The 22,378-nt window shown below is 40.6% G+C and overlaps 2 protein-coding genes across 5 annotated transcripts in view; both read left to right on the top strand.

Moving 5' to 3' along the window:
- The window catches only part of TDRD9 (tudor domain containing 9), a 58,085-nt gene extending 51,813 nt beyond the window's left edge, over nt 1-6,272 (top strand). For 3 of the 4 annotated variants that reach the window (XM_015865528.1, XM_015865530.2, XM_015865529.2), the window contains 4 exons: nt 606-744; nt 2,007-2,116; nt 4,674-4,740; nt 5,493-6,272. In XM_015865528.1, coding sequence (XP_015721014.1) covers nt 606-744; nt 2,007-2,116; nt 4,674-4,740; nt 5,493-5,588 — 412 coding nt within the window. In that variant the 3' untranslated portion in view covers nt 5,589-6,272. The remainder of the gene's footprint in view (nt 1-605; nt 745-2,006; nt 2,117-4,673; nt 4,741-5,492) is intronic. The other variant, XM_015865533.1, reaches the window with a different exon arrangement.
- A 3,594-nt stretch (nt 6,273-9,866) lies between these two features.
- ASPG (asparaginase) overlaps nt 9,867-22,378 on the top strand; it is a 38,502-nt gene continuing 25,990 nt past the window's right edge. The window contains exons 1-6 of the mRNA XM_015865667.2: nt 9,867-10,111; nt 13,706-13,835; nt 16,327-16,438; nt 19,141-19,266; nt 20,742-20,825; nt 21,865-21,991. Coding sequence (XP_015721153.1) covers nt 9,964-10,111; nt 13,706-13,835; nt 16,327-16,438; nt 19,141-19,266; nt 20,742-20,825; nt 21,865-21,991 — 727 coding nt within the window. The 5' untranslated portion in view covers nt 9,867-9,963. The remainder of the gene's footprint in view (nt 10,112-13,705; nt 13,836-16,326; nt 16,439-19,140; nt 19,267-20,741; nt 20,826-21,864; nt 21,992-22,378) is intronic.

Genomic DNA, 22,378 nt, shown 5'->3' on the forward strand with positions numbered 1-22,378 from the left:
TTTAATACCCTCATAAATTTGTCAGACTCTTTGCTTTCTTTCCAGTAGTTAGTATCTTATCTTCATTTGTTTTTATACAGCTCTTGTATCATGTTTTATTAGCTTTAGTATAGTATTTGCTAAGATAATTTATTTAGTTCACTTACAAAGCAGCACTGCAGGCTTTTTCCTTATATTGCACTAATACAGTTCTTGACAGTCTTGCTGTAAACCTAGGAAGGTGAACTGTAGAACTGGGCTGGTTTTTAAATCTACATGAGGAGAGAAACATGCATGTAAAATCTGAGTTCTGGCAGCTTACTTAGGATTACTTTTGTATAAGTTCTCATATCTGTAAGCTGTGATCTCAACGCAGGGAAATCAGAAACCTAAGTTTCTTTTTGCACACGTATGATTTTTTTTCTCCCACATTTTGATGGTTTTCATAACTTGAAGTCCAGCTTTGTTTCATTACTATATTAAAGGGGGAAAAAAAGCATTATGACAAGATATGAATGTGTAACAGTTGCTTTCACTTCTTAAGACTACAGTATCTTGCTTGGCATGGCTTAGACAAATTCATTTAAACCTGTATTCATGTGAGACTGTTCTCTTTGTTTGCACAGGAATGATAAAGATGGCAAGTATTTTACTGGTGCTCTGTGTGGTTTGGGCTGGAGTCAGACTTGTAGGGCTCCACTGCTTCCAGAAAATGACGTGGAGCTGACGTTTGATGTGCGTTTTGACGTAGATGACATACTGCAGGTAAAAATTCATACGCTATTACAATATAAATTATCAAGTAGAGTTCAGTGCATTGCAACTTGTTAAGTGTTTTACTAGCTGGAATCCTAGCAGCTTTTGGAACAATTGAAGCTTTATTATTTCTATTTATTTTTTCTGTTTAAAACCTGCTGCGCTACCTGTTTTGAACCTTGCACTTCTATCAGAGAAAAAGTTACCGCCCAATACATTTTGCTGAGTAAAATAAGAGTATTTTAGTACAATGCTCTGTAAACTTCTCATAACCAAAGCACTGATTTTTCACTAATTAGTTATCAATACTTGTTTGTGGGTTTTTTGTTTTTTCTTTTTAGAATTATTGTTTGCTTGTTACTTTACAGATCAGCGTAGTATTTTTGCTTTGCAGTCTTCAGTTTAATTTTACAGTTCTTAGTGGTCAACTCTGTCGAGCTCCTTCTTCCAGAGCAAATCAGTCAAGCAATAAAAACCTTTGTGGACAAGTTAAATAGAGCTTACTCTGCTGTCCAAAACCACGTGTGCACACATCCTTCTTTCAGACCACTGTCTAGAAATTGCAAGAATGTTCTGATGAGGAATATAAGGCTGCTTGTGGTTTGACTCATCTGCTCTGGGAGTCTGATTCTAGACAGTGAAAGACCTCATGCCCCGAGCAGTTCTGTGTACAGAGCAGGTACAATTAGTTACTGGTGGATTCTGGAGGTTTTTTAAGGAGGGGGTGGTCATGCTGGTGTGCAGATACAGTGAACTTTTCTATTCTGAAAGCATTTATCTGTAATATCTGTACGCATTTCACCTTAGCCATATTGGTAGCGCCAGGCTCTTGTATGTGTAAAAAAAACAACTATGGACAGAAGAGAAAATCCTCAATATGTTTCAGAAGGAATTCTATGTTGGTAGCCTGTATCTCCTGAAGTGTATCTGATTAAACTTGAAGATTGATTTTGAGTGTCTGGTGCACTAACTTCTTCTACCAGCAGTGGTGCATTTGGAGGAAGAAGTGTTTCAAAGATTCAGGTGCTTTTGTGTATATTAATATTCCAATTGCCATTCAATTTTATGAGTGCCATGGCTATCTTCTGTACATGCCGATGTAATGCAACGCAGAACTAGGACTGGTTTAGATACCTGGTTGGCAACTCTGCCACCTGTGGGGGGAGTTAGAACTAGATAATCTTTGAGGTCCCTTTTAAGGGACCAAGCCGTTCTGTAGTTCGAGTTATTATATATTCTTATTTTATATTCTGTCACTGTTATTTTTACAGATCAACATCCTAAGGGAAGTCATTAATAAGCTTCTCTATGAGTGTGCAGTGTGCTCTCAAAAAGAGAAGATGCCACAGCTGCAGGAAAATGTTCGTCAGTTACTTCTATGGTAATCATTTGATAGAAATAAGAACTTGCGTTTTGCTGTCTCAACAAAAAAAGTAAACGATTGAAGCATAACTTGAAAGCATAGCTCAGATTAGGCTTTGGGGAAATGATAACATAGGATGTTTTCATTCAGTGATATTTAATTTGCTTGTTTAAAAAAGCAGTGCACTCGACAACTTCAGACTGCTTGTGGCAGCACTGGTTCTTCAAGGAAGCTTAAAACCTGTTCTATAGAATACCAGTTCTGTGGCCTCTTTACTTTTCTGTGCTCAGACCTGTGGCATAAAAGCACAGAAAGACTTAAAATTTTCTCCCTCTAAACTTGATACTCAATTTTGTGTTGCGTTTCTTCCCTAAACAGGTATCAACAGGAGAGGTGCTGACCAGCTTAGTTGCTAGAAGTCTTAAGTTACTGAACTTAAAACTACCTGTCTTTCTTCAGCAGACCTCTTAGCTGCTATAGCTGGAACAGTGGCTCTGAAAAGAGTGTCATGAGTCAGTGCAGCCAGTCTTGAGAATTCTTTCAGCTGGTGGCATGTGGCAAGCCTGGTCAATTAGGTGTCCGTGTATCAGCTCCTTCTGTGTGTTGTTATGATGTCTAGTATTACTCTCATTTCTAGTTAATGGGACATTTTCCTACAATAAGCTTTTGTAAAGTAACTGCCAAAATGAGGCAGTTTCTCATGCTGTTCTGGATCAGAAGCTTTTAAGCTTAACTGCTAATACCTCAGGTTATGAAAATGATTATCAGAACAACTGTTCATGCTGAGTTTTCAGGTGTTTTTTGGTTTTGAATACAACTGTTCAGTTTTTCTTCCATCTGTGAGAAGACTAAATGCAATGCCATACTTAAGAGAAAATTAGGTATATATCGTGGCATAATGAATGTGCAAATGTGGGGGCAGTCAGCCTTACCCTTTGAGGCAGTGGAAATGAAATACTACTAAAAAGCCGTAGAAAGTCCCCCGAAGGTTGGATACCTAACATGTCAGCTGACCAGCAGGTGTTGAGTCAGGTCAAGGTGATTATTTTGGATGCTATGCCATGTGTGCTGCAGTCTTGAAGACAAGGCAGCTTTTTTTATTGCATGCAGACATGGCAGCTTGAAGCCCGCTGTTAGTGATTGGTTTGTACATCCATAAAGGGATGGTACAGCTTCACAAAGGCTGTACCTTAGAGATGCACTCAGAGAAGCACTGGTGCAAATTGCCAGCAATATGTTGGCATTTCACTCTGGCAGAATTCATGGTAAAGTACAAGCTGTTGAATGCACTGCTGATGCAATATTTACTTTCTTGTTTGCATCCAAGTACATTAGGCCAGTGGGTGTCAGTGTCTCCTTTGGACTCTCATTTAGCACCATGTTTAGTCTCCAAATCTAAGTGAAGCTTTTGCATGATTCATATTATAATAATTGTAGAGGGGCAGAAGGAAGTAGAAACACAGAGCCTCTCTGAAGGTGCCTGTTTGTTTGTGGTAGTAAGAAGAGTTAATGCTTGGATAAAAACTCTGAGATGCAAAGTCCAGGGCATAAAGATGTCAACTTCTATTTTTTACCTCCTGAAATCCTTGTGCTGCTAATAATGCTGCCCCATGATCCTGCTATTAATTTTTATACTTACCTGTCTGCAGATTGTTCACCACTCTTTGTTGGCTGAGCCAAGGTTATGTAGCCATGCTGTGTTTGTGGTAGACAGGCAGCTGAAGTAGGGGAGCTTACGGCAGGGTTCTGCAGGATGGGGAGGTGTCAGACTATCGGGAAACCAAATCAAGCAATTGTTGATTTTATTCTGGCTTATTTTTTCAAACTTTCTAATGCAACACATCTTTCTGTCCTTTTAGAAGGAAGAAACAATCTGGTTGTTGTCATGTCTCTTTCATATGTTAAAAATCTGTCTTAATTACAAATACTTTTTAATCTCACTTCAATGCCTCGGAGGGGGAAAAACTGTTTTATTAGTAAGAGTAAATATGTAAAAAATACAGCTTCAGTAATCCTTCATTATCTTTTCCTTTATTTGAAAGCTAATTATGTATACAGCGTGTCAGCACTACTTAAGACTAAAATGTGTGTTTGAAAAACACATCTAGACAGAATTAATTAAAGTCTGCTACTGTTGTAGTTTGCAGGGCTTGAGGAAATAACTGGAGCAGGCAGACGATCTATAGTAATTGAGTTGTCATGCAAAACAAAATGCCCTAAAAATAGCTTTATTATATGTTCTAGTGAATAAGCATACATAAAATTTACAGGATAAATAAGAGTTGCAAATTGTGGTTCTGTGTCAATTTAAAAAATAATTACTTCAAAAAAAAAAAAGAAAAAGAAAAAGCAACCAACAGAGCAAACAACTGCGGTTACTGTCCCTGTAAGTTTATCTTTTGACTTCAGCTAAAGGGACAGAGGCCGGGTAGGTGATTTAATTAGGCTGTATGCATATTAACATGTAAAAGTAAGATTGGACATCTTACAGATACCCAGCTGTACCTGCTATAAACATTTCTTTAATTAGCCTAATGCAAATATATTTCTTAAGGTTATTTTTATGTAATTTCAGTTTGATCTGCAAACGAAGACCTGCAGTTGTTCCTAAGTGGTACGAGAACCCGTATGCGTGGAATCAAGTAAGTGTAGAAATATAACCTAAAGATTATAGCAATAAAAAAAGATGAAAAGGAACATGGTACCCCAGCATGTTCAGAAGTAGAATTTTCTTTGGAAGGATATCTCTGTGCTGAGGGGATGCCATAATAAACAACTGCATTTTCTTACCTAGAAGGAAGTGATGCATTGCTGAGTGCAGGAATACAGTTTCCACATTTACCCTCCCAATCCCTCTCACAACCCAGCATGTGTAAATGAGAGATTTCGGTTTCTTTGGAAAGAATGGGCACATAGTGTTAGTCTGCTGTTGTCAAGTTTCCAGTGTGCTTCCAGTGAGGGATTGAAGCAATCTGGATATCATGTCTAACTCAAAACTATTTGTGTTTTTATATCTCAAACTTGCTTTTCCTTGGTGTATTGCCAAGATCGTCTCCTATTCTCAGCTATGTTAGAGTTTAGCTTTTTATAACTAGTTAATGTATAAAGCTTATAGCAGGATTTTCTGCATTGCGTCTCAAGTATGAGGGGTCTCGGGACATTGTCATTACATGAAGTACTACTGTAATGCCTTGGAAATGGCTATGGAATAGTATTCTCATTTATTTTATAGTAATAGCTCTTATGCTTAAGTGTATAGCATATTGAAATGCTTGTATGATTTGAAACAGTCAAAACTTCCCAGACATGAAAAAGGAATATATTTTATTTAACTATATTTTGTAGGAGAGCATTTATAAGATTGAATTCTAACTTACATTTTCCTTTTCATTAGGTGGATCCACAGTATATCATTGACCAATCTGAAAAGAAGCATAAAAGAGAAGATGGTCTTTATCAGCTGCATCAGCTTGTTAGGTTGAATGTTTAAGTATTGCTGAAGTCTTTCAGAGGAAGAAATGTTACAGCCAGTTTAAAAATGTTCTGTCTTCTATATAGAACTGTTAGACTTGTGTTTCACAAGACTGTTAAGATTAGTGTAAGTGTATTGAAATGTAGTTCGGTACATGTTTATATTTTCAAAGCAGAGATATACTGAGCTCAAGGAGTTGCTCTTATTTCATAGAGCAGGATGCTGTTTTCTGGTTAATAATAATTCTGAGCTGGTTTAGCACTGTGCTTGCAAAAGACAAAATAAATTAGCTTTAATGGTTCATTCTCTGTCTGAAAGCAAATGAGCTGTGGCTTATGATTCAGACTTGCAACTGAAAGTTGCATTTTCTTATTCTTTCTGTTATTACTTTCTTTATTTGATTTTATTTTTTTGAACCTAAAAGCTCAGGGTGAAAAGAAACTGAATATTTATGTTATATTCTGATCAAAAGTATAACTTTATATGCCAGGTGCAATTTTTCATTATTTTTTCTAACTACAAAACATAATGCACGGTTCCTTTTCTTGTGTGGCAGAAGAATGCTTTTGAATTACTGATTCATTGCACCTCTGTTTCTTCCTGTCTGTTTATTTTTCTGATTTCATGAGGTCTTCAGCTCTAAAAATGAGGTCAGTGGTTTCAGAATAAAATGTAGAAGTGAAATAAAACGGGTTTATCTGCTCTCTTGTGCAGTCATGCTTAATAAGAGCTAAATTTCATTACTGATGCTGTGTGATTGCATTCATGAAATACATGAATACAAAAGCAGCATTTGAAAGAATACTGAAAGAATATTCATCTTTTCAGTCTTAACTCAGTGATTGGAAGGTTGTTTAAATCCAGCTGTCTTCTGAAGTATGGATATCATCTGTAGTCACTGCTTTAAAATAAAAGGCAAGAAGATTTGGGGAATGTGAGGGGATGCTTAAAGTAATTTAATTATTTTAATCTGCACTTGGAGTCAAGAGGGGAAGCTGTATATTAGGTGATTTCAGTAGCTGCTTAGCATTACTTCCTCGTCCATTTTAGTCATACTTGTGAATTATAAAACATCACACTTTATATTGTGATGTGTTTAATATGAAGAAATTGATTAAGTGCTTAGATATCTTTCAACAGTGTTGTATCCAAAATCAGAGTGTTGCAACTGAGCACCCCTGGGGGCAAATGAAATGAGCAGGGTGTCCAAACTTTGCTCTGCCTGGTAATGGTGGGAATCTCTGTGGGGAAAATGCAACGTTGCAGTACCAGGATGGATGGTATAAGTGATGTGATTTCTTAGGATTCTTCATAATAGCAGGACACGGGGAAATGGTTTTAAGTTAAAAGAGGGAAGATTTAGGTTGGATGTTAGGGGGAAGTTCTTCACTAGGAGAGTGGTTAGGCCCTGGAACAGGCTGCCCAGGGAGGTTGTGGATGCCCCGTCCTTGGAGGTGTTCAAGACCAGGTTGGACGGGGCCCTGGGCAACATGATCTAGTAAAGGTGTATGTTTGGTGGCCCTGCCAGGCAGGGGGGTTGGAACTACATGATCCTTGAGGTCCCTTCCAACCCGGGTCATTCTGTGATTCTGTGATAATTAACATTGCAGTTAAGAGTTGATAGAGGAACACTGTGTATCTTGTATTCGGAATTTGTTTTTCATCTCTTGATCGCGTGCCTTGCTGTTGTGGTGAGTTTGTGTGCATGTGCTGCCATCTGCTGGCGTTATTCGTATGCTTATAGTTGCCCTTTGAACTTCCACTTGTGTGATGTAATGCCTTCAGTGAAGAGATAATGGCTCATGTCCTAAAAAAAAAGTGAAAGATTTCTTCTCTTGTCCTTATGAATAATGGAGCAGCTGACTCCCCTTTTGCCCAGTTTAATAACCCATCATCTGCCTGGCTAACTTGACATGAAGTGAACTGGTTTTTTTTGTGTGCTTGCTTGATTTTTTTTTTCCTTTTAACTCTTACAATAATAGTTCTGTAGGTATCGCGGCTGTTATTCCAAGTACACAGGAACTGCTGAAAGGTGAGAGAAACATAATCTCTGATTCCTAAGTTGATTCTTTATATTACTTGTAAGCACCTGCTTTATAGTTATTTCAATATAGGAGCACTTCTACTAAGTGAAAACTACTTAATTATTAAAAATAAGCAACAAATCTGGAAGTTGCATTTTCACACAGCTCCCAGAGAATTACTCACCTTCCCTTTTGTCAGCTGTTCACACAGCCATGGAGGTGGTTTTTCTCAGGGAAAAGAATTGCTATGGAGAGACAGACAGCACGGATCTTGAGGGGGAAGAACATTTCAGGGTGTAATAGGTGCAATGTTTTTTTTTTCCATCTACCTTACCACTACCTTACCACGTAGAAAGGATCGGAACTCAAATGCACATTGCCATCAAAGCTTAGTCTTATTTGGTCTGTAAGGAAAGGGCCAGTGTGCCCTTTCATTATGTAGTTCTGAACTGTCAGTGGCCAGTGGTTAAACACCATGATTTAAGCAAACAAATAAACCCCTACAACCTCCAACTGCAACCCTAACAGTTGCAATTAAGCATTACATTGCTTTTAAAGAGCTCCAGCCACCCTAGAACCCAGCTAGTTGTCAAGGTCTATCAGTTACAGCACGCTCTACATCCTCAATGGGCTGATCACATACATGTGCCTTAAGAACTCACTGACACTTCTTACTGGTTGTCTACCTGAATGATTTACTATTACTCTGTTCTTCTAAAGCCTTTAGAAAAAAAGAGAAGTCAGTAGTTTATCCTGCTGACAGCCTCTGGAGTTCTGTTATCACGAGGCCTCTGACTCATTCCATATGGAACTCGTGTATCTTGTTTGCTTTATTCTAGTTGTATTTTAGTACTTGAGTCAAACCATGTATGATACGTTGACTGCATCAATATTCAGCCTTGCCAGCACGTGCAGCCTGCTGCTAGATGATGCTGTTGTGTTCTAGGTTATATTGCTAACTTCTTCCTGAGTCATTTGAGTGCTGCTCTAGACTGGCCGTGGCTGATGGTTATGGTTTGCATCATTGGTGGTCATTGCAGCCATACAGTGCCCTGTCTTCCATCGCATGACCAGCTCTTTCTTGTTGAGGAACGAGGATAATCAGATTGACCTGTATGCTACATTTGTAGAATGCCCTGTGGTTAGAGATCAGAAACCTGCATGGTTCGTGCAGTGAATCATCATACTGCTGCTAATCAGAAAGAACTGAAGCATGTGAGAAGTCTTCACTGAGAATTATATTTTAGAAAGGAAACTGCCCTGAAAGCCTGTCAAGTCCTACCTTGCAGCAGTGTTCTTTGCTGTCTGTTCACAGGTTGAAGCTTTTTGGTCTGTGTTTGTTGTATTTTTCCTCAGCTCCTATTTAGGCTCCCTTGGCAGGCCTCCTAATCCTGTTTGATTCACGATGTTCAGAACAAAAGTGACAGTGCTAACAAGCAGGAAATTGCGTCACCGGGCTGTTGTTTTTTCATTTATTTCTTTTCCCGACCTCAGAGCTAAAGGTCGTGTGGACAGGGCTGGTTTGTGGCTGCTGGAGCAAACCAGCTGGGATGGCAGGAATCCCTTCCAACTAGTGAGTGCCACTCTACTCCTCCCAATATATTGGATGCTATTAGCTATGTGGTACAAGCATGGCGTTGTGCCTATACTTGCCTCTGATCTAACAATGCACTACTACAATTGCATTTTTGGTGAATCATTGCGTATTAAGACAACTTTAAACAACAGAAGGAACTCAAAGAGCACTAAGCTCCTTCTCCACCCACTGCTGTAAGGTGAGGATGTCAATCTGATAGGTTGCCCTTCTGATATATGTTGCTGTGCTCTAATGTAGTGATTTAACTGTAACTTTACCAGATTTGACTAACCAGGTGGTTGGATACACCTAATTATTTACTGTATAAACACATACATAGAGGAGACCATCCCGTTGAGTCATGAGGGTCAGAGTGGACCCCATTGCTTTCAAAACCCCTTAAACCAGGTGTCTGAAATCAGTGATAGCAGACTACCAGTTTAAGACACATTGGTGGCTGTTAATCTGTTTTAGCAAACGTGTTATCAGTGCTGCCCATCGTCATCTTGTGCCAGGCTGGTGTGAAGGATGGAGCTGGGGCACAAGGAAGGGCAGCACTGTCACACCGAGCATCTTTACGACCCATGAGCCTGGTTTTCCCCCAGTGTTATGAGTGGGGGCTGAGCAACAGGAGCTGTAATTGCTGGTAGAGCCGCCTCCGGAGGCGGTTCCGCTCTCCCCGCCCCTCTGGGCCTCACCTCGCTGCCTGCCCGGCAATGGGGCGGGACGGAGGCGGCCCCGGTCTGCCCTCTAACTCCCCTTTTGGCCGGAGGTAGCGGTTCCTCGAGTCGGGATGGAGGCGGCGGTGAAGCGGGGCTCGCTGGGCAGAGCCCTGTCCGGCACTCACCGCGAGGATGTGGCCGGCTGTAAGGCCGTCAGCGAGGCGAGGGTGCTGGTCATCAACACGGGCGGCACCATCGGCATGGTGCAGGACGACAAGGGTGAGGGGCCATGGGGAGCGGGGCGAGCCGGGCTGCGGCGTTCTGCGGGCCGAGGGGACGGAGGGGACGGAGGGGAAGGAGGCCGCTCCCTGCATGGGCTGAAAACAGGGCTTATAGCGGGCGAGCAGCACCAAAACGGGGTATTTTCTCCTCAAATCCTGCACTGCTGGGAGCGCATCCTTCTGAGCAGCGGCCCCTGGCAGAACAACGTGTTTCCTGGAGCGCCGGTCCTTTCTCTGCACGCTCATGCGCTGAAAATGAAACCAGCTTCGTTCTATCGCTCACGCTGCGATATTCTTAACCCCGAAAGAATCATCGTGGGCTCCGTAGTGATGTCGGGTTGGTGGTGTGGACAGAATTGGAGCAGTTAGTTCATCCAAACCAAAGTTCCCTTCTTGCTTTACTTGGTAGGCAGCAGAGCATCCCAGGGGGGCTCAAGTGTATAAGCTTCCAGCTATAGGACTAGGCTGCTCCTGTTACCTACTGAAGGGTTTCAGGGCTGATATAACACCTCAGGTTGCATTTGTAGGTTTCAGGCACTTGGGGCTTTGCCTCTGAGTTTCCTACACTCGGTTTGTTTCCTTCCTTCTTAGGCAGCTGCTGCTCTTGTTACTGTAGGGCACATACTTCACAGCGTTGTGCTTCGTATTTTATTGCTGTCGTCACTGTGTTTAACCTGCAGAATGAGCCTGAGGTGTGACAGCTGCAAGAGGAATCCGTGTTTTGAGTGACACGTGGTCACTTTCCTCTGTTTGCTTTGCTGCCAACATCATTTCCTATTTCTGCTGTCTCACTTTCCCATGCACCTTAAAAACAGTCTCTGTTCTTTTATACATGAACTCCGTCGCTTGTTTGGATCTTGCGTGCTTTATTTCTGTTGCCTAACACGTGTCAATCATTACAGCATATGCAAACAAGCTGACAGTTCTGATCCAATGCAGCATCCCGCTGAGGGTTCCTCCTCCTCCTTGTGCACGGATCCAGCAGCAGAGCAGCTGGAATGCCTCGTTAAGGATATTTGGCAGTTCACAGTGCTTAGACTGAAGCTGGTGAAAGGCCATGATGGGAAAGGCAGCGTCTTTCCTCTTAATAGAAGGGCTGGTATCATTTGTAAATGCTGACAGTTTGATAGGAGATTTCTCCCTGCAGAGCACAACAGGCCTGTGTAGAGGTGCCCCGGTGCAGTGCTGGTTACAGTCACTCACTGTGCACGTATGGATGATTGTTGATTGTATGGATGATTGTTGATTGCTGCCTGGTTTGATGGTCAGCCCACTGCAGGTGCTTTGCAGTTGATCTGTGTACAATCCCAATGTCTCTCGGACCTTTTGAACTCCCTGCAGTCCTTGAGCTTAGCCCTGCAGGAGTCTTTTTCAGAGGCTGGCTAGTCTCTTTGTGTTCATGCAGTGAAGTGACAACCAAAGTAACCTGCAGCCTCTCCCAACATTCCTCCTTTACATTCAAATAAGCAATCTCAGTGCGTGTCTTAAATTCCTTCCTTCTGCTTCCTCCTACTTCATTCCCCCCACCTCTTTTGGCTTATCACTTCAGAAGGATAATCTTGCTGCTCTGTGCAGTGAGGTTACTGTAATACTGATCCCCTTGTCAAGATTGTGCCCCGCTCCTCCTGGATGATGATTTCAGGAAGGTCTTTTCCTCAGTCTCGAGCACTGCTCTGTTTCCGAGCGTTTGCCTTAAAAAAGTGAGAAAAGAAATCTTACCTAACAAACACAAATAGGGCTAAGCTAAATCCCCTTATAAGGATTACTTGGAATAGTCTTTCTGGGTAACATAGTTAACTTTCTGTCTTTTCTTGATGTTGTAGACTGCCAGAGGACTGACTGTCATGGTCCAATAGGACCCAGCTCCTGTGGTGGGTTTTTGGGTGTTGAGCCCCCGAGACACAGCTGAATTGGAGTCTTTCAGCTCCCCGTTCTCTGCTACAACACAGGCTATATATAGGTTAACCAGACTGATAAGTAGCTATTGCTGTATTAGTTTTAGTACTGGAGTGAAAAACAAAATCCTTGGATCCAGGTGAGATAGAGTCATCCTTGTTCTCCTCACCATAGCCAGCTGCAGAGGAACAGGTCAGCAGCTGATGAGTTGTGTGGTTCACCTCTTCTTTGCAGGATTAAAGCTGCTGCAAATGCTTGGTTAATGAGTTTGGCTCACAGGAGATGTTTTTCATGCATAATAAAGTAGAAGTGTTCTTAAAACTGTTGTGCTTGAGTTCCCCTGTGATGCTTCTTGAAGCAATGGAGCAGAAAATACTGCTAACTGCGTGGGTTGTGAGCCAGACATCTTTGGTATGTCTGCAGAAGGTCATAAGGGTTGATCACAGTAAAGCAGGCACAGGAAAATCACATCAAAATTTGTTATCCAGAGATGTTCATTGGGAAGAGATTTAGGAATATTATTGTTCATCAGCTCTCCTGCTCTTTGAGCTAATAGAAGAAGTAATTCATTGCCAGTATCCAGAGTAAGGTGAACGTGGGGAAAACAAAAAGAACATTGTGATACTGTGTGGAGCTCAGAGCCAGAATGACTCTATATCCCAAGGGCCATGGCTATTTGTGAGTAGGGTAGGGACATCTTTAATAGGAAAAAGCAGGGTTTATAACTGAAGGAACAAAACGCTGGAAGCATGTGAAGTATATTTTGTAAAACAAAATGTTCCAGTAGGAATCCAACCAAAGCCACTCAAATACTGTTGCTGTCCTGCAAGGAAGCTGGCTATGAAAAGGCCTGGTACTTCATTTAGGGCAAGCCAGGAAAGAGATTAGGCCATTCTTAAGGATTTTCCATCAGCTTGGAAAGTAAACAGACCCCAAGCAAAGCAGGCTGCATGCAGTTCAGCTAACACTGAACAGATCTGGACAGCAGCACCAGTAGAATCTTGGAGTTCAGAAGGAAGTGCCTCTGCTTGAGCACTGCAATATAATTTTATAACTGGAATTATTGTAATCTAATCGGAGTGCTGCTGATCCGGAAACTCCTAATGTGCTGCTGTCACTTAAAGATACGTGAGTTAATAAAATACGTAATGTTCCACTTTACTAAATTCAGACCATAAATGAACCTCCCTCTTCCTCTCTACTCATTTCAGCAGTCAAATGCAGAGACCTCCTTCATCCTATGTCTGTCGGAGCAGCTGCAGGCTGAGTTCACAGTGGATATAGGCAGCAATATCACAGTTCTGTAGTGCAAAACAACGCTCAGTGTTTGGTAAATATCCTGCTGCTGTCTAGAGGGTACCTATGGCAAATGTTGAAGAGAATGGGAGCCTTTTGCTATCAGTATTTGCACACAAACAATTTAACTAGGTAAAACATAAATGCTTGATAGGCAGGGGATTTGTAACCTTATTTCTGCCGAATAAAGGATTTATCTATTTATTTAAAATCTGAAAAAGAATAACTGCGCTAAAGATTTATTAATTACGTTGCTTTCACATTCTGAGCTGGCAGTAGACTGCTAATGTTTCATGTGCAGGGACAGGCCACAAGCTGTGTAAACTGATTTCTTCCCCCCTTTTGGTGCTGCTCGCTCCCTTCCATCCATCATTTACTTCATCTATTCTTTATTTGTCAGGACTCGCTCCCGAGGCCAATAAGTTAGTCAGCAGCTTGAAGACGATGCCGATGCTGCATGATGATGCATATGCCCAGGAAACAAAACTCTGCAACCTCCATGAATTTCCGGATGACACATTGGTGCTCCCGTAAGTACTTCCAAGGGGAGATGGAGTTGTGTAGGCTTTAAAACACTTGTATCTGCCAATGATTAACTTGGGGATGCTGTTATGAAATCAGCAAAAATGTTTATATTGGCTTAAAAGTGGGCATGGTGGGGATGGGCTCATGGCTGGATTAGATGATCTTAGTGGACTCTTCTAACCTTAATTATTCTGTGATTCCATGATTCTAAAAGGAAGAAGCCTAACATGCCTTGTACTGTGCAAAACGTGAAGTGTCATAAAACTGCTTGAGAAATTACTTATGGATTTGTCAACAAGCAGACACTGTGGGCAGTTTATTTTGATATTAATGGGCTACTCTGCAAGCGTACAAATATTCCCAAGTAACTAGGAAAGCTGCAAATACAGCAGTGTGTGAATTATCTTCTGCGTGCCCGATAAAGTAGCATCTAATTAATGCATCCATGCATAGGCCTCATGCTTTAATTCTGCAGGCTGTTTGTTTTGTTTTGTTAAAAACCCAAAAGCTGATTGTCTTTCCCAAATTTATGCAGCATTATGATAATAGCTGATGGGCTTATAATTAATCTGCGTTGCTTCTTAACTCTTGGGCAATGATTAGGAAGCTTTTGGGTTTCACTGAGAGGGCAGTATGCTAATTTGAGATATTCCACAGCTGTGATGAATGACTGCCCCTGTAAACATGTTAACTGGGCACAAAGGATGGTTTTACAATCACTCAAGAACAATTGGGACCGTTGCTGTTTTGTTATGAGTGCAAATGGATATTCCTTAAACTTTGTGGAGAAAATCAGAGCATGAAAACAAATTGTAAGGTTTATTAATTTCTTTCTATTCTGTACCGACGTCTGTGTTAAAAGTAACTTCTCAGAAGGCAGACGGCAGGAAGATGAATGAAGGGAAAGTAATGAACTCCCAGCAGATTAATATGGATGTGAATGTACAATTTATGTTCAATCCAATGGCTATATCAAGAAAATTTGAGATTTGTAACAATACTGTTATAACTGAATAACTTTTAAGTACTTTAGTGGATTTAAAATGTAACGTTACTGCACTGATACGCAAACTGGACTCTTAAATGTACTTCTTCTGGTATGTGTTCTCCACAAAGAGCAGAAAACCTTGAGACAGTCATTCAGATCAAGAGCTGAAGCTTAAAAAACCAGTCTTGTCCTCTTTTTTCTGGCACTGCTGTGTGCTGTTTGTGGAGGTCAGTCGTGGCAATCTGCCACTTTCCCTTCTGTGCCAGCTGAGTGATATTTTAACGAGGCATTGAGAAATAATGCAGCTTTCTGAAGGAAGAAAACGGGAGTATTTTGTGAACTTTGTGTAGCTGTGTTGTAACTGTGACGTAATGAGCAAAGATACCATCGAATGATCATCTTTCTCGGAGAGAGGAGTTGAAAGCAGTGGACTCGGCTGGTCTTGTTTTAGGTGTGCTGTGTGTTATTTAAGCAGCGCTTCCTTGAGAAGCTCTTCTCACAATTTTTCCACTGACTTCTGAAGTTGCTCTTAGGCAGCACAGATAAACGTGATGCCCAGTAAAGCAATTTCTCATATATCTTAGTTACAGTAATCAGTTGTTTTTGAATGATAACCCCATGTTGATTAAACGCTTTCTCTACTGTAAGCAGCTCTCAGACAGGCTTCATATGGGCAGTGTCTGCTCAGATTTTGTTTGGTGGTGAATTTTTTATTGAAGATTTTATATTGCTATAAGCAAGAAGAGCAAGTAGGGGGGGAAAAAACACTTGCAAATGCTGAGGGAAGGCAGTGAACTCAGTGCTCTAAGCAAACTCTTACAGAAACTTTTATTTTACACATCCATATGTTGTGGAGTATCATGGCCTTCTATATGGCCTTGGACTGTCTTGCACTCATAGGAAATAAATGTAGAAGCGTCAATCACAGTTACAAAAAACCTTTCTAGAAGCTATAAAAATAAAGGTCAATCCTAAGACTCTGAAGACTCCCTTCGTTGCAAGGAATTTGTAGTTATCAAAGCATTAAAGAGTTGTTGAAACTCATCTGTGGACTCTCCGTGTGTCTTGGGAGCTTTACAGACTCCTCTCAGTAGCTTACAAAGCATTTTTTAAACCTTAAGGCTAGATGTGAACTTACATTAGAACTCAGTTCCAAACTTAAACAAAGTGACTCTGCGTTATTCTTACCTGCCTTTGTTTTTGCCAACCTCTCCTCGCCTCCCAAATTCTAAGTTTAGTAAATTGAAGCGTTTGTGCTTTAAACCACATCAAGTCATGAGCTTCTAAACTTGGATGTTTCAATTTTAAGACCATTTCTTTGGCTATAGACGTGCAGATACAGGGGGAAGCTATTGCTTTAGTGAAAAACAGAGGCGATGAGCTACTGTAAGCTGTAATAATATATATATATTATATATTATATATAATAATATATATATATTATATATATTATATATATATATATTTATATATATTTATATATTTTTCTGAGTTATCTCTCTTTTTAGTGTCTCTAAGCAAAACAAAAGAATTTTCTACACAATCCTGGAGCTGTCACCACTACTCGATTCTTCAAACATGACACCGGAGGACTGGGCCATAATTGCAAAGAAACTCGAGGTACTGTGGTGTGGGATAGAACTTCATTTGTTGCTAAAGCAAAAATAGCACTGTGTTTGGTATACTTAGCAAGGTATAACAATGTGGGAGTGCTATAATTACATTGGTTTGTTTAAAGTTTTAATGTTATCCATGTTTCACTGTTAACTGTAAAACAACAAGCTTGCATTTTGAAAAGACTTCATGCTCTTTTGTTGCGTAGCTCTTCCAGCTTATTCATAATTCTGTAAAATAAAATGAAAAATGGCAGCTGTGATTGGAAAAGACATGTAGTATATAGATTAATATGTTATAACATATTGGCTTAGATTCACTGTTGAAAAGTATCAGATAAATCCTTAGGTGTAGGTAACTTAGCAGAAGGTTGTACAGTTACACAGCATTTGAATGTTCTGATAGACTAATAGTTAGCTATCATTGTAGGAAATGATTTAGTGTGCCTTTCTTAATCAGACACACAGTCTTGACTAGCTTTGGTTTTGCAACCAGGAGAAAAAGCATTACCAAGGTTGGCTTGCACACACTGGGAAATGATCTGAGCCCTAAATATATTCTTATATATAGGTAAACGTGTTACATCCTTCTCTAGTTTAAGAGCATTTCTCTGCTTCTGTCCCCATTTCTTAACTGTATGGTTTTAAGAAAGCAGAAATATGAAACATTTAAAATACTTCACACCAGGAATTCATATGCAGCTGTTAGCAATAAGTAACCATGGGCCTGCAAAGACTCCGCTCTTCCACTCCTCACTCTGCAGTGGTGTAAGTCTTTGTGTTGCAAGTCGTCTTCCTCCAAGCTGTACCAGTTTTCACTAAGGGTATAACAATGCTGTGAATGCTACTGAAGATTATGTAATGGTCTTTGACCTTTAGGTCCTCTAATCCTGAAGGCATCAAAGTAAGGAAGATGCATCTTGATGGGTCGGAGAAGAGGCAAAGAGGGTATGGAACAGGGACGCAGGTGGGAAAAGCCCAGGACTGGGAGTAGGGTATCTTAAAGAAGGCAATGCCATGTTGAACAGGAGAGAATTTACCTTTGTTTCTACTTTACCTTTGGCTGTTTCTGTGATTTTAGCCCTTGGGATTCACTTGTGTTGTTTCAGCATTGATGAACACAGCAGCACACTTTATGCACCCCAGTTTCTGGCCTACAGAAAAATCTCGCAGCGTTGGTGGTTGTTCTGTGGGCTAACCAGTGAGAATTAAACAGATTGCCACTGAAATTTTCATTCATAGCAACATGCAGGGATGAGTATTAGTGAAGAAATAGTAAAGGACAAGTCAAAATGTGTGGGTGGATTAGGAGCTGACCATATTATCAAGAGATGCCAAACGTGTGTGCCCAACGTAACATAAGAAATCTACTTCAAAGGAAATCTGATTTAATTCTATGGAAAATTAAAGAAAAATTCCCACTGGCACTTTTTGTATTTGCTCAGAGTGCTGTATAATCATGTCCATGCAAACCAAATTACATTAGAGACATCAGTTTCTCTGACTTAAATGTTTACTATGTGCATCACTCTTAAAGCAGAGGAACCAATTCCTTTTTTCCTCTGAAAGCCGGCTGATGATTTTATTCCATCAGGACAAAGAGTAATTTGTGGCTTTGCATTAAAAGCTTCCTGTGTAGAATTGTACATAGATTGCATCACAGAATGGTCGGGGCTTGAAGGACCTCTGGAGATCATTCAGTCCAACCCTCTGCTAAAGGAATTCCCTGCATTAGGTTGGGCAGGAAAGCATCCAGGTGGATTTTGAGTATCTCCAGAGAAGGAGACTCCACCACCTCTCTGGGCAGCCATCCATGTGACTGCCATCCATTATTTATGAGCACTGATAAGGTCCCTTCTGAGCCTTCTCTCTTCCAGGCTGAACAGCCCCAGGTCTCTCAGCCTGCCCTCACAGGGGGGGTGCTCCAGACCCAAGTCACCTTTATGGCCTCCCTGCTGGACTCTCTCTACAAGTTCCCTGTCTTTCTGGACCTGAGGAGCCCAACAGTGCTCCTGGGAGGGGCAGATCACCTCCCTCACCTCACTCTTTTTAATGTACTCCGACTTCATAAGTCATCATAAAATTCCCTTTTGCATTTGTTTGTGCCTGGTGTTCTTAGACAAGCATGTGCACCTTACCTGCAAATGTTAAAAGCCTCTACGCCTCTTGAGCTGCAGATGTAATGCTTGAGAAGTGATGGCATTTAAACAGAAGAGGGCACTCTTACACTGGCAATCTGTCTGGCTGCCAACAGGATTAAACGGGCTGGTTTTTTTTCTATATGTATATGATGATAGCCTCGGTTTGCCTCTTCTGTTCCTGTAAGTGATGTAATCCCCTCAGTGAAAGCAGCTACAAGAAATCAGACCATGCGACTGATTTACATATGTTAACATTCTTGTTTCGAGCCATTGCTAAGCTTTTCTTAATTAGCAGTCTTCTGGTTTAAAAATGCTGCATTAATATGTATACATAGAAAAATCTCTTTGACTGTTCCTTAATTAGAATTACTAGCTGTAGTGTTTATTGTCCTATTAACCCTTAATTATGTTTAAACTGAAAATGTGGATACTTGAGGAGGAATTACCCATGTAGTACCCTTCAAAGTATTACACTGCTGCTTGCATCAGTAAAAGTCACACAGTCCATCCATCTATTTGATGCCAGTGCATTGTTATAACAGCATGAAAAATGTCTCTCCGTCTCCAGGAGCACTATGAAAAGTACGATGGCTTTGTGATCCTCCATGGCACCGACACGATGGCATACACAGCTTCAGCCTTATCCTTCATGTGCGAGAACCTGGGTAAAACTGTTGTTCTGACAGGATCGCAGGTAATGGGCTTTCTGTGTAATAAAACTTGTTTTTGTATGCAAAGCTGTCTTGAATCTTGACTGTCATTATGGGTTTTGGTAGTAGTAGTGCAGGACAGGCCTCTCACCAGGGTGAATGAATGCTCACAGTGCTGATAGAAATCAGTAAGAACTGACAGGCTTACCAGCTGAGGATCTGTCCTATAATTTTATCATTAGTGACTTTACAACTCCGTACCACATCAGAACAGTAGTTCATTATGGTCGGAGCCAGATGCTTCAGAGAAAGATATAAGAGCCTGTCACTGGCCATTGTGTAATAATCTGTTTATATGAGAGGCATCTTTCCAGCCTCAGGTGGCTGCTGGTTGTTAGCTGTCTTTTTTGTTGTTGTTTTAAAGCCCTGAAGCTTAATACTTATTACTTCATCATTTTTTTGGCCCATCTTATGTTACTTGTTGTTGCATTATTTTTCACTTTTTACAATCTCTCAGCATTGGATGCATTTTTTTATCCTTTCTGTTCCACAAAGCATCTCCCACAAGCTGTCTTTTCCTCTAAAGACAAGATTTATTAATTTTCATTCTCTTAGCTGGAGATCAGACCTTTGCATATTGTCTGAGGAGGAGGGGTTGTCGTACTAGAATAGCTTGCTTGAGTGTAAAATACAGTTCTAATCACAAAAGAGGGATGAAACATAGAGCTGTAAAACCCTTCCCCGACGTCTCATAACTTCCCTTTCACATGTGGTCTATTTGAAGTCAAAATAGAAAAGTCTAGGAAGGAGCAGGCTACCACTTACTGCCTTGACATGGAGCAGTCCAGTTGTGCTACATCATATTCAAGATTTTACTTTGTTTTTTGCTTAATTATTTGGGGAGCTGCCTGGCATAATCTTGCAATTGAGCAGGTGATTTTTTTTGCTGAAAGGAGCTCTGACTCTCTGTTAATAAAGACACAACCTGTAAAGGCGTGGAGGTCATCCCTGTCATTCAGCAGACCAGATTTCTGCTTTTAATCTTGTCCATTTCCGTCAGTAATAACCTGTTGGCTCAGGTCTTATATACTACTATGATGAAAGATGGTGCAAGAGAGCTGTTCTGAAGCCATAGAGACAGTTCCATATGAACTGAGACTTTCTTCTGTACAGTCATTCCTCCCATGTTCAGTCACATAAGCTGAGTTTGCTTACTTTATATTCTTGATTTTTTTTCCTTCTAAAAACAACTGCTTAATCATACTAGAATCATCTCTATGTTATCTGTAAGCATTTAAATTATAGAAGCTGGATAAGCAGAGGGAAACCCCACCTTCTACTGTAGTTTAAAATAGTTTGGACGAAGAAGGAAACTTTACGTGTCATAAATCACTGTCATATGAATTATTCATGTATTTCTATTGCATAATTTGGATTTTTTTTTCCTTTAAATACATTTTTTCCTGCTGTGTAGGCTTTATGGAAAGGATGGGGTTTAATTTCATTCTCTACTCTTCAGGTGCCCATATATGAGCTGCAGAACGACGGCCGAGCCAACCTCCTGGGGGCGCTGCTTTTTGCTGGACAGTTCGTGATTCCCGAGGTCTGTTTGCCTGTGAAGACCATCCTGGCAGCTGCTCCTTTCCCTCTAGTTAGGACACATACTTACTTACTCAAAAATCTGGTAGGATTTGCACTTGAAAGGGGAATTAAAATGATTCCACTGATGTAACAGCCCCTTGCATGGCAAAGCACACGCTGTTTTTTCAGGACATTTCATTTTGCCTGTGTGCAATCTATAGAGACTATCTAGTCTGAATTTTAGCTTGCAGCAGACTTGCAATCATAGATTCCCTTACAAATGTGTGGGATCTGAAGCATTTCTAAGTCAGTTTTTGAACTGAAAGTTACTTTGAAGTTCTTAATTTGTGCTAGAACTGATAGCAATATCTTCTAGCTCTAGTACGCGAAGACTGAAGTGTCAAGGACGATACACATAATAAACATGGAAGCATCTCCATGGTCTCAGCACCCTGCTTTTAAAGATGATGATGCCATGCAAGCCAAAAATCTGAGAGAAATCTCATCAGGTTACACCTTATTTCACTACTGCCATGCTTGCCAGTCCTTACAGGATATCACAGCAAGGCCAAGATCTTCATAATTAAGAGCAACTTTGAGGTATCGGTTTTCATTCAAATTCCAGTTGACTTACTTTAAAGGGCTTGAAAAGAAACCTGATATTATTTGTAGTTTTGAAAGCTATCCTTCATTTTCACTAGGCCTTTTGTTGATATTCTGGACTCTGAATTTAGATGTAAGTGTACACAAATTGTCCACACTGTTCCTTTCCTCAGTCTCTGAAGTGGGCTCAGGTAAATTTGCTGTCTCCTAGACTCTGCCTCATAAGAGGATTATGAAACTAGTTAGCTCTTAACCTATTTTCTTCTTAAATTCTTAAACCAATGTGCAACAGATGTGCCAACTCTTTTTGAAAGGGTAGGAGTTGTAAACATCTACTGGCCTCTGAGTAGCTTTAAAGATTTAGAAAACACTTTATAAAGGACAGACTACAGTATTTATCTACTGAATCTTTTAATTACCGGCTTATTCATAGACCTGTTTCTTTACTTGTTTTGCAGGTGTGCCTGTATTTTTATAATAAATTGTACAGGGGAAATAGGGTGACTAAGGTGGATGCTGGGAGTTTCAATGCCTTTTCCTCACCTAACCTGCCTCCACTTGCAAATGCTGAGGTTGATATTACAAGTAAGCAACATCCTCTCTTAAGCCTTCTAATTTATGCCGCATGTAATAGAGCTGTAGCTGAAAAGAATCTGTGCCTATGTAGTTGAAATGCTGTTTTTAAACTCAAATATGTTTGAAAGCACTGTATTTTGACTCCACTTTATATGCTCTGAAACTTCAAATATTAGTAGGGCTGAGAATTTGTGAACTCAACTGTATTTATCTCTTGAATATAGATGTGAGCTGCACAGACTTTGACTCAAGATCTAGACTAACCAAAGGGAATTTTTCCCTTGTGTCATGAAAATGCTTGCTCTGAAGATAAAAATGAGTGAGTGAGGATTGAAAGAACAAAGAGTTTACCCTCATTAATGACTGCTGGGCTCTGAGATCAGGCAAAAGAGTCAT

This window comes from Coturnix japonica, chromosome 5 (genome assembly GCF_001577835.2).
Source record: "Coturnix japonica isolate 7356 chromosome 5, Coturnix japonica 2.1, whole genome shotgun sequence".
Lineage (NCBI taxonomy): Eukaryota > Metazoa > Chordata > Aves > Galliformes > Phasianidae > Coturnix > Coturnix japonica.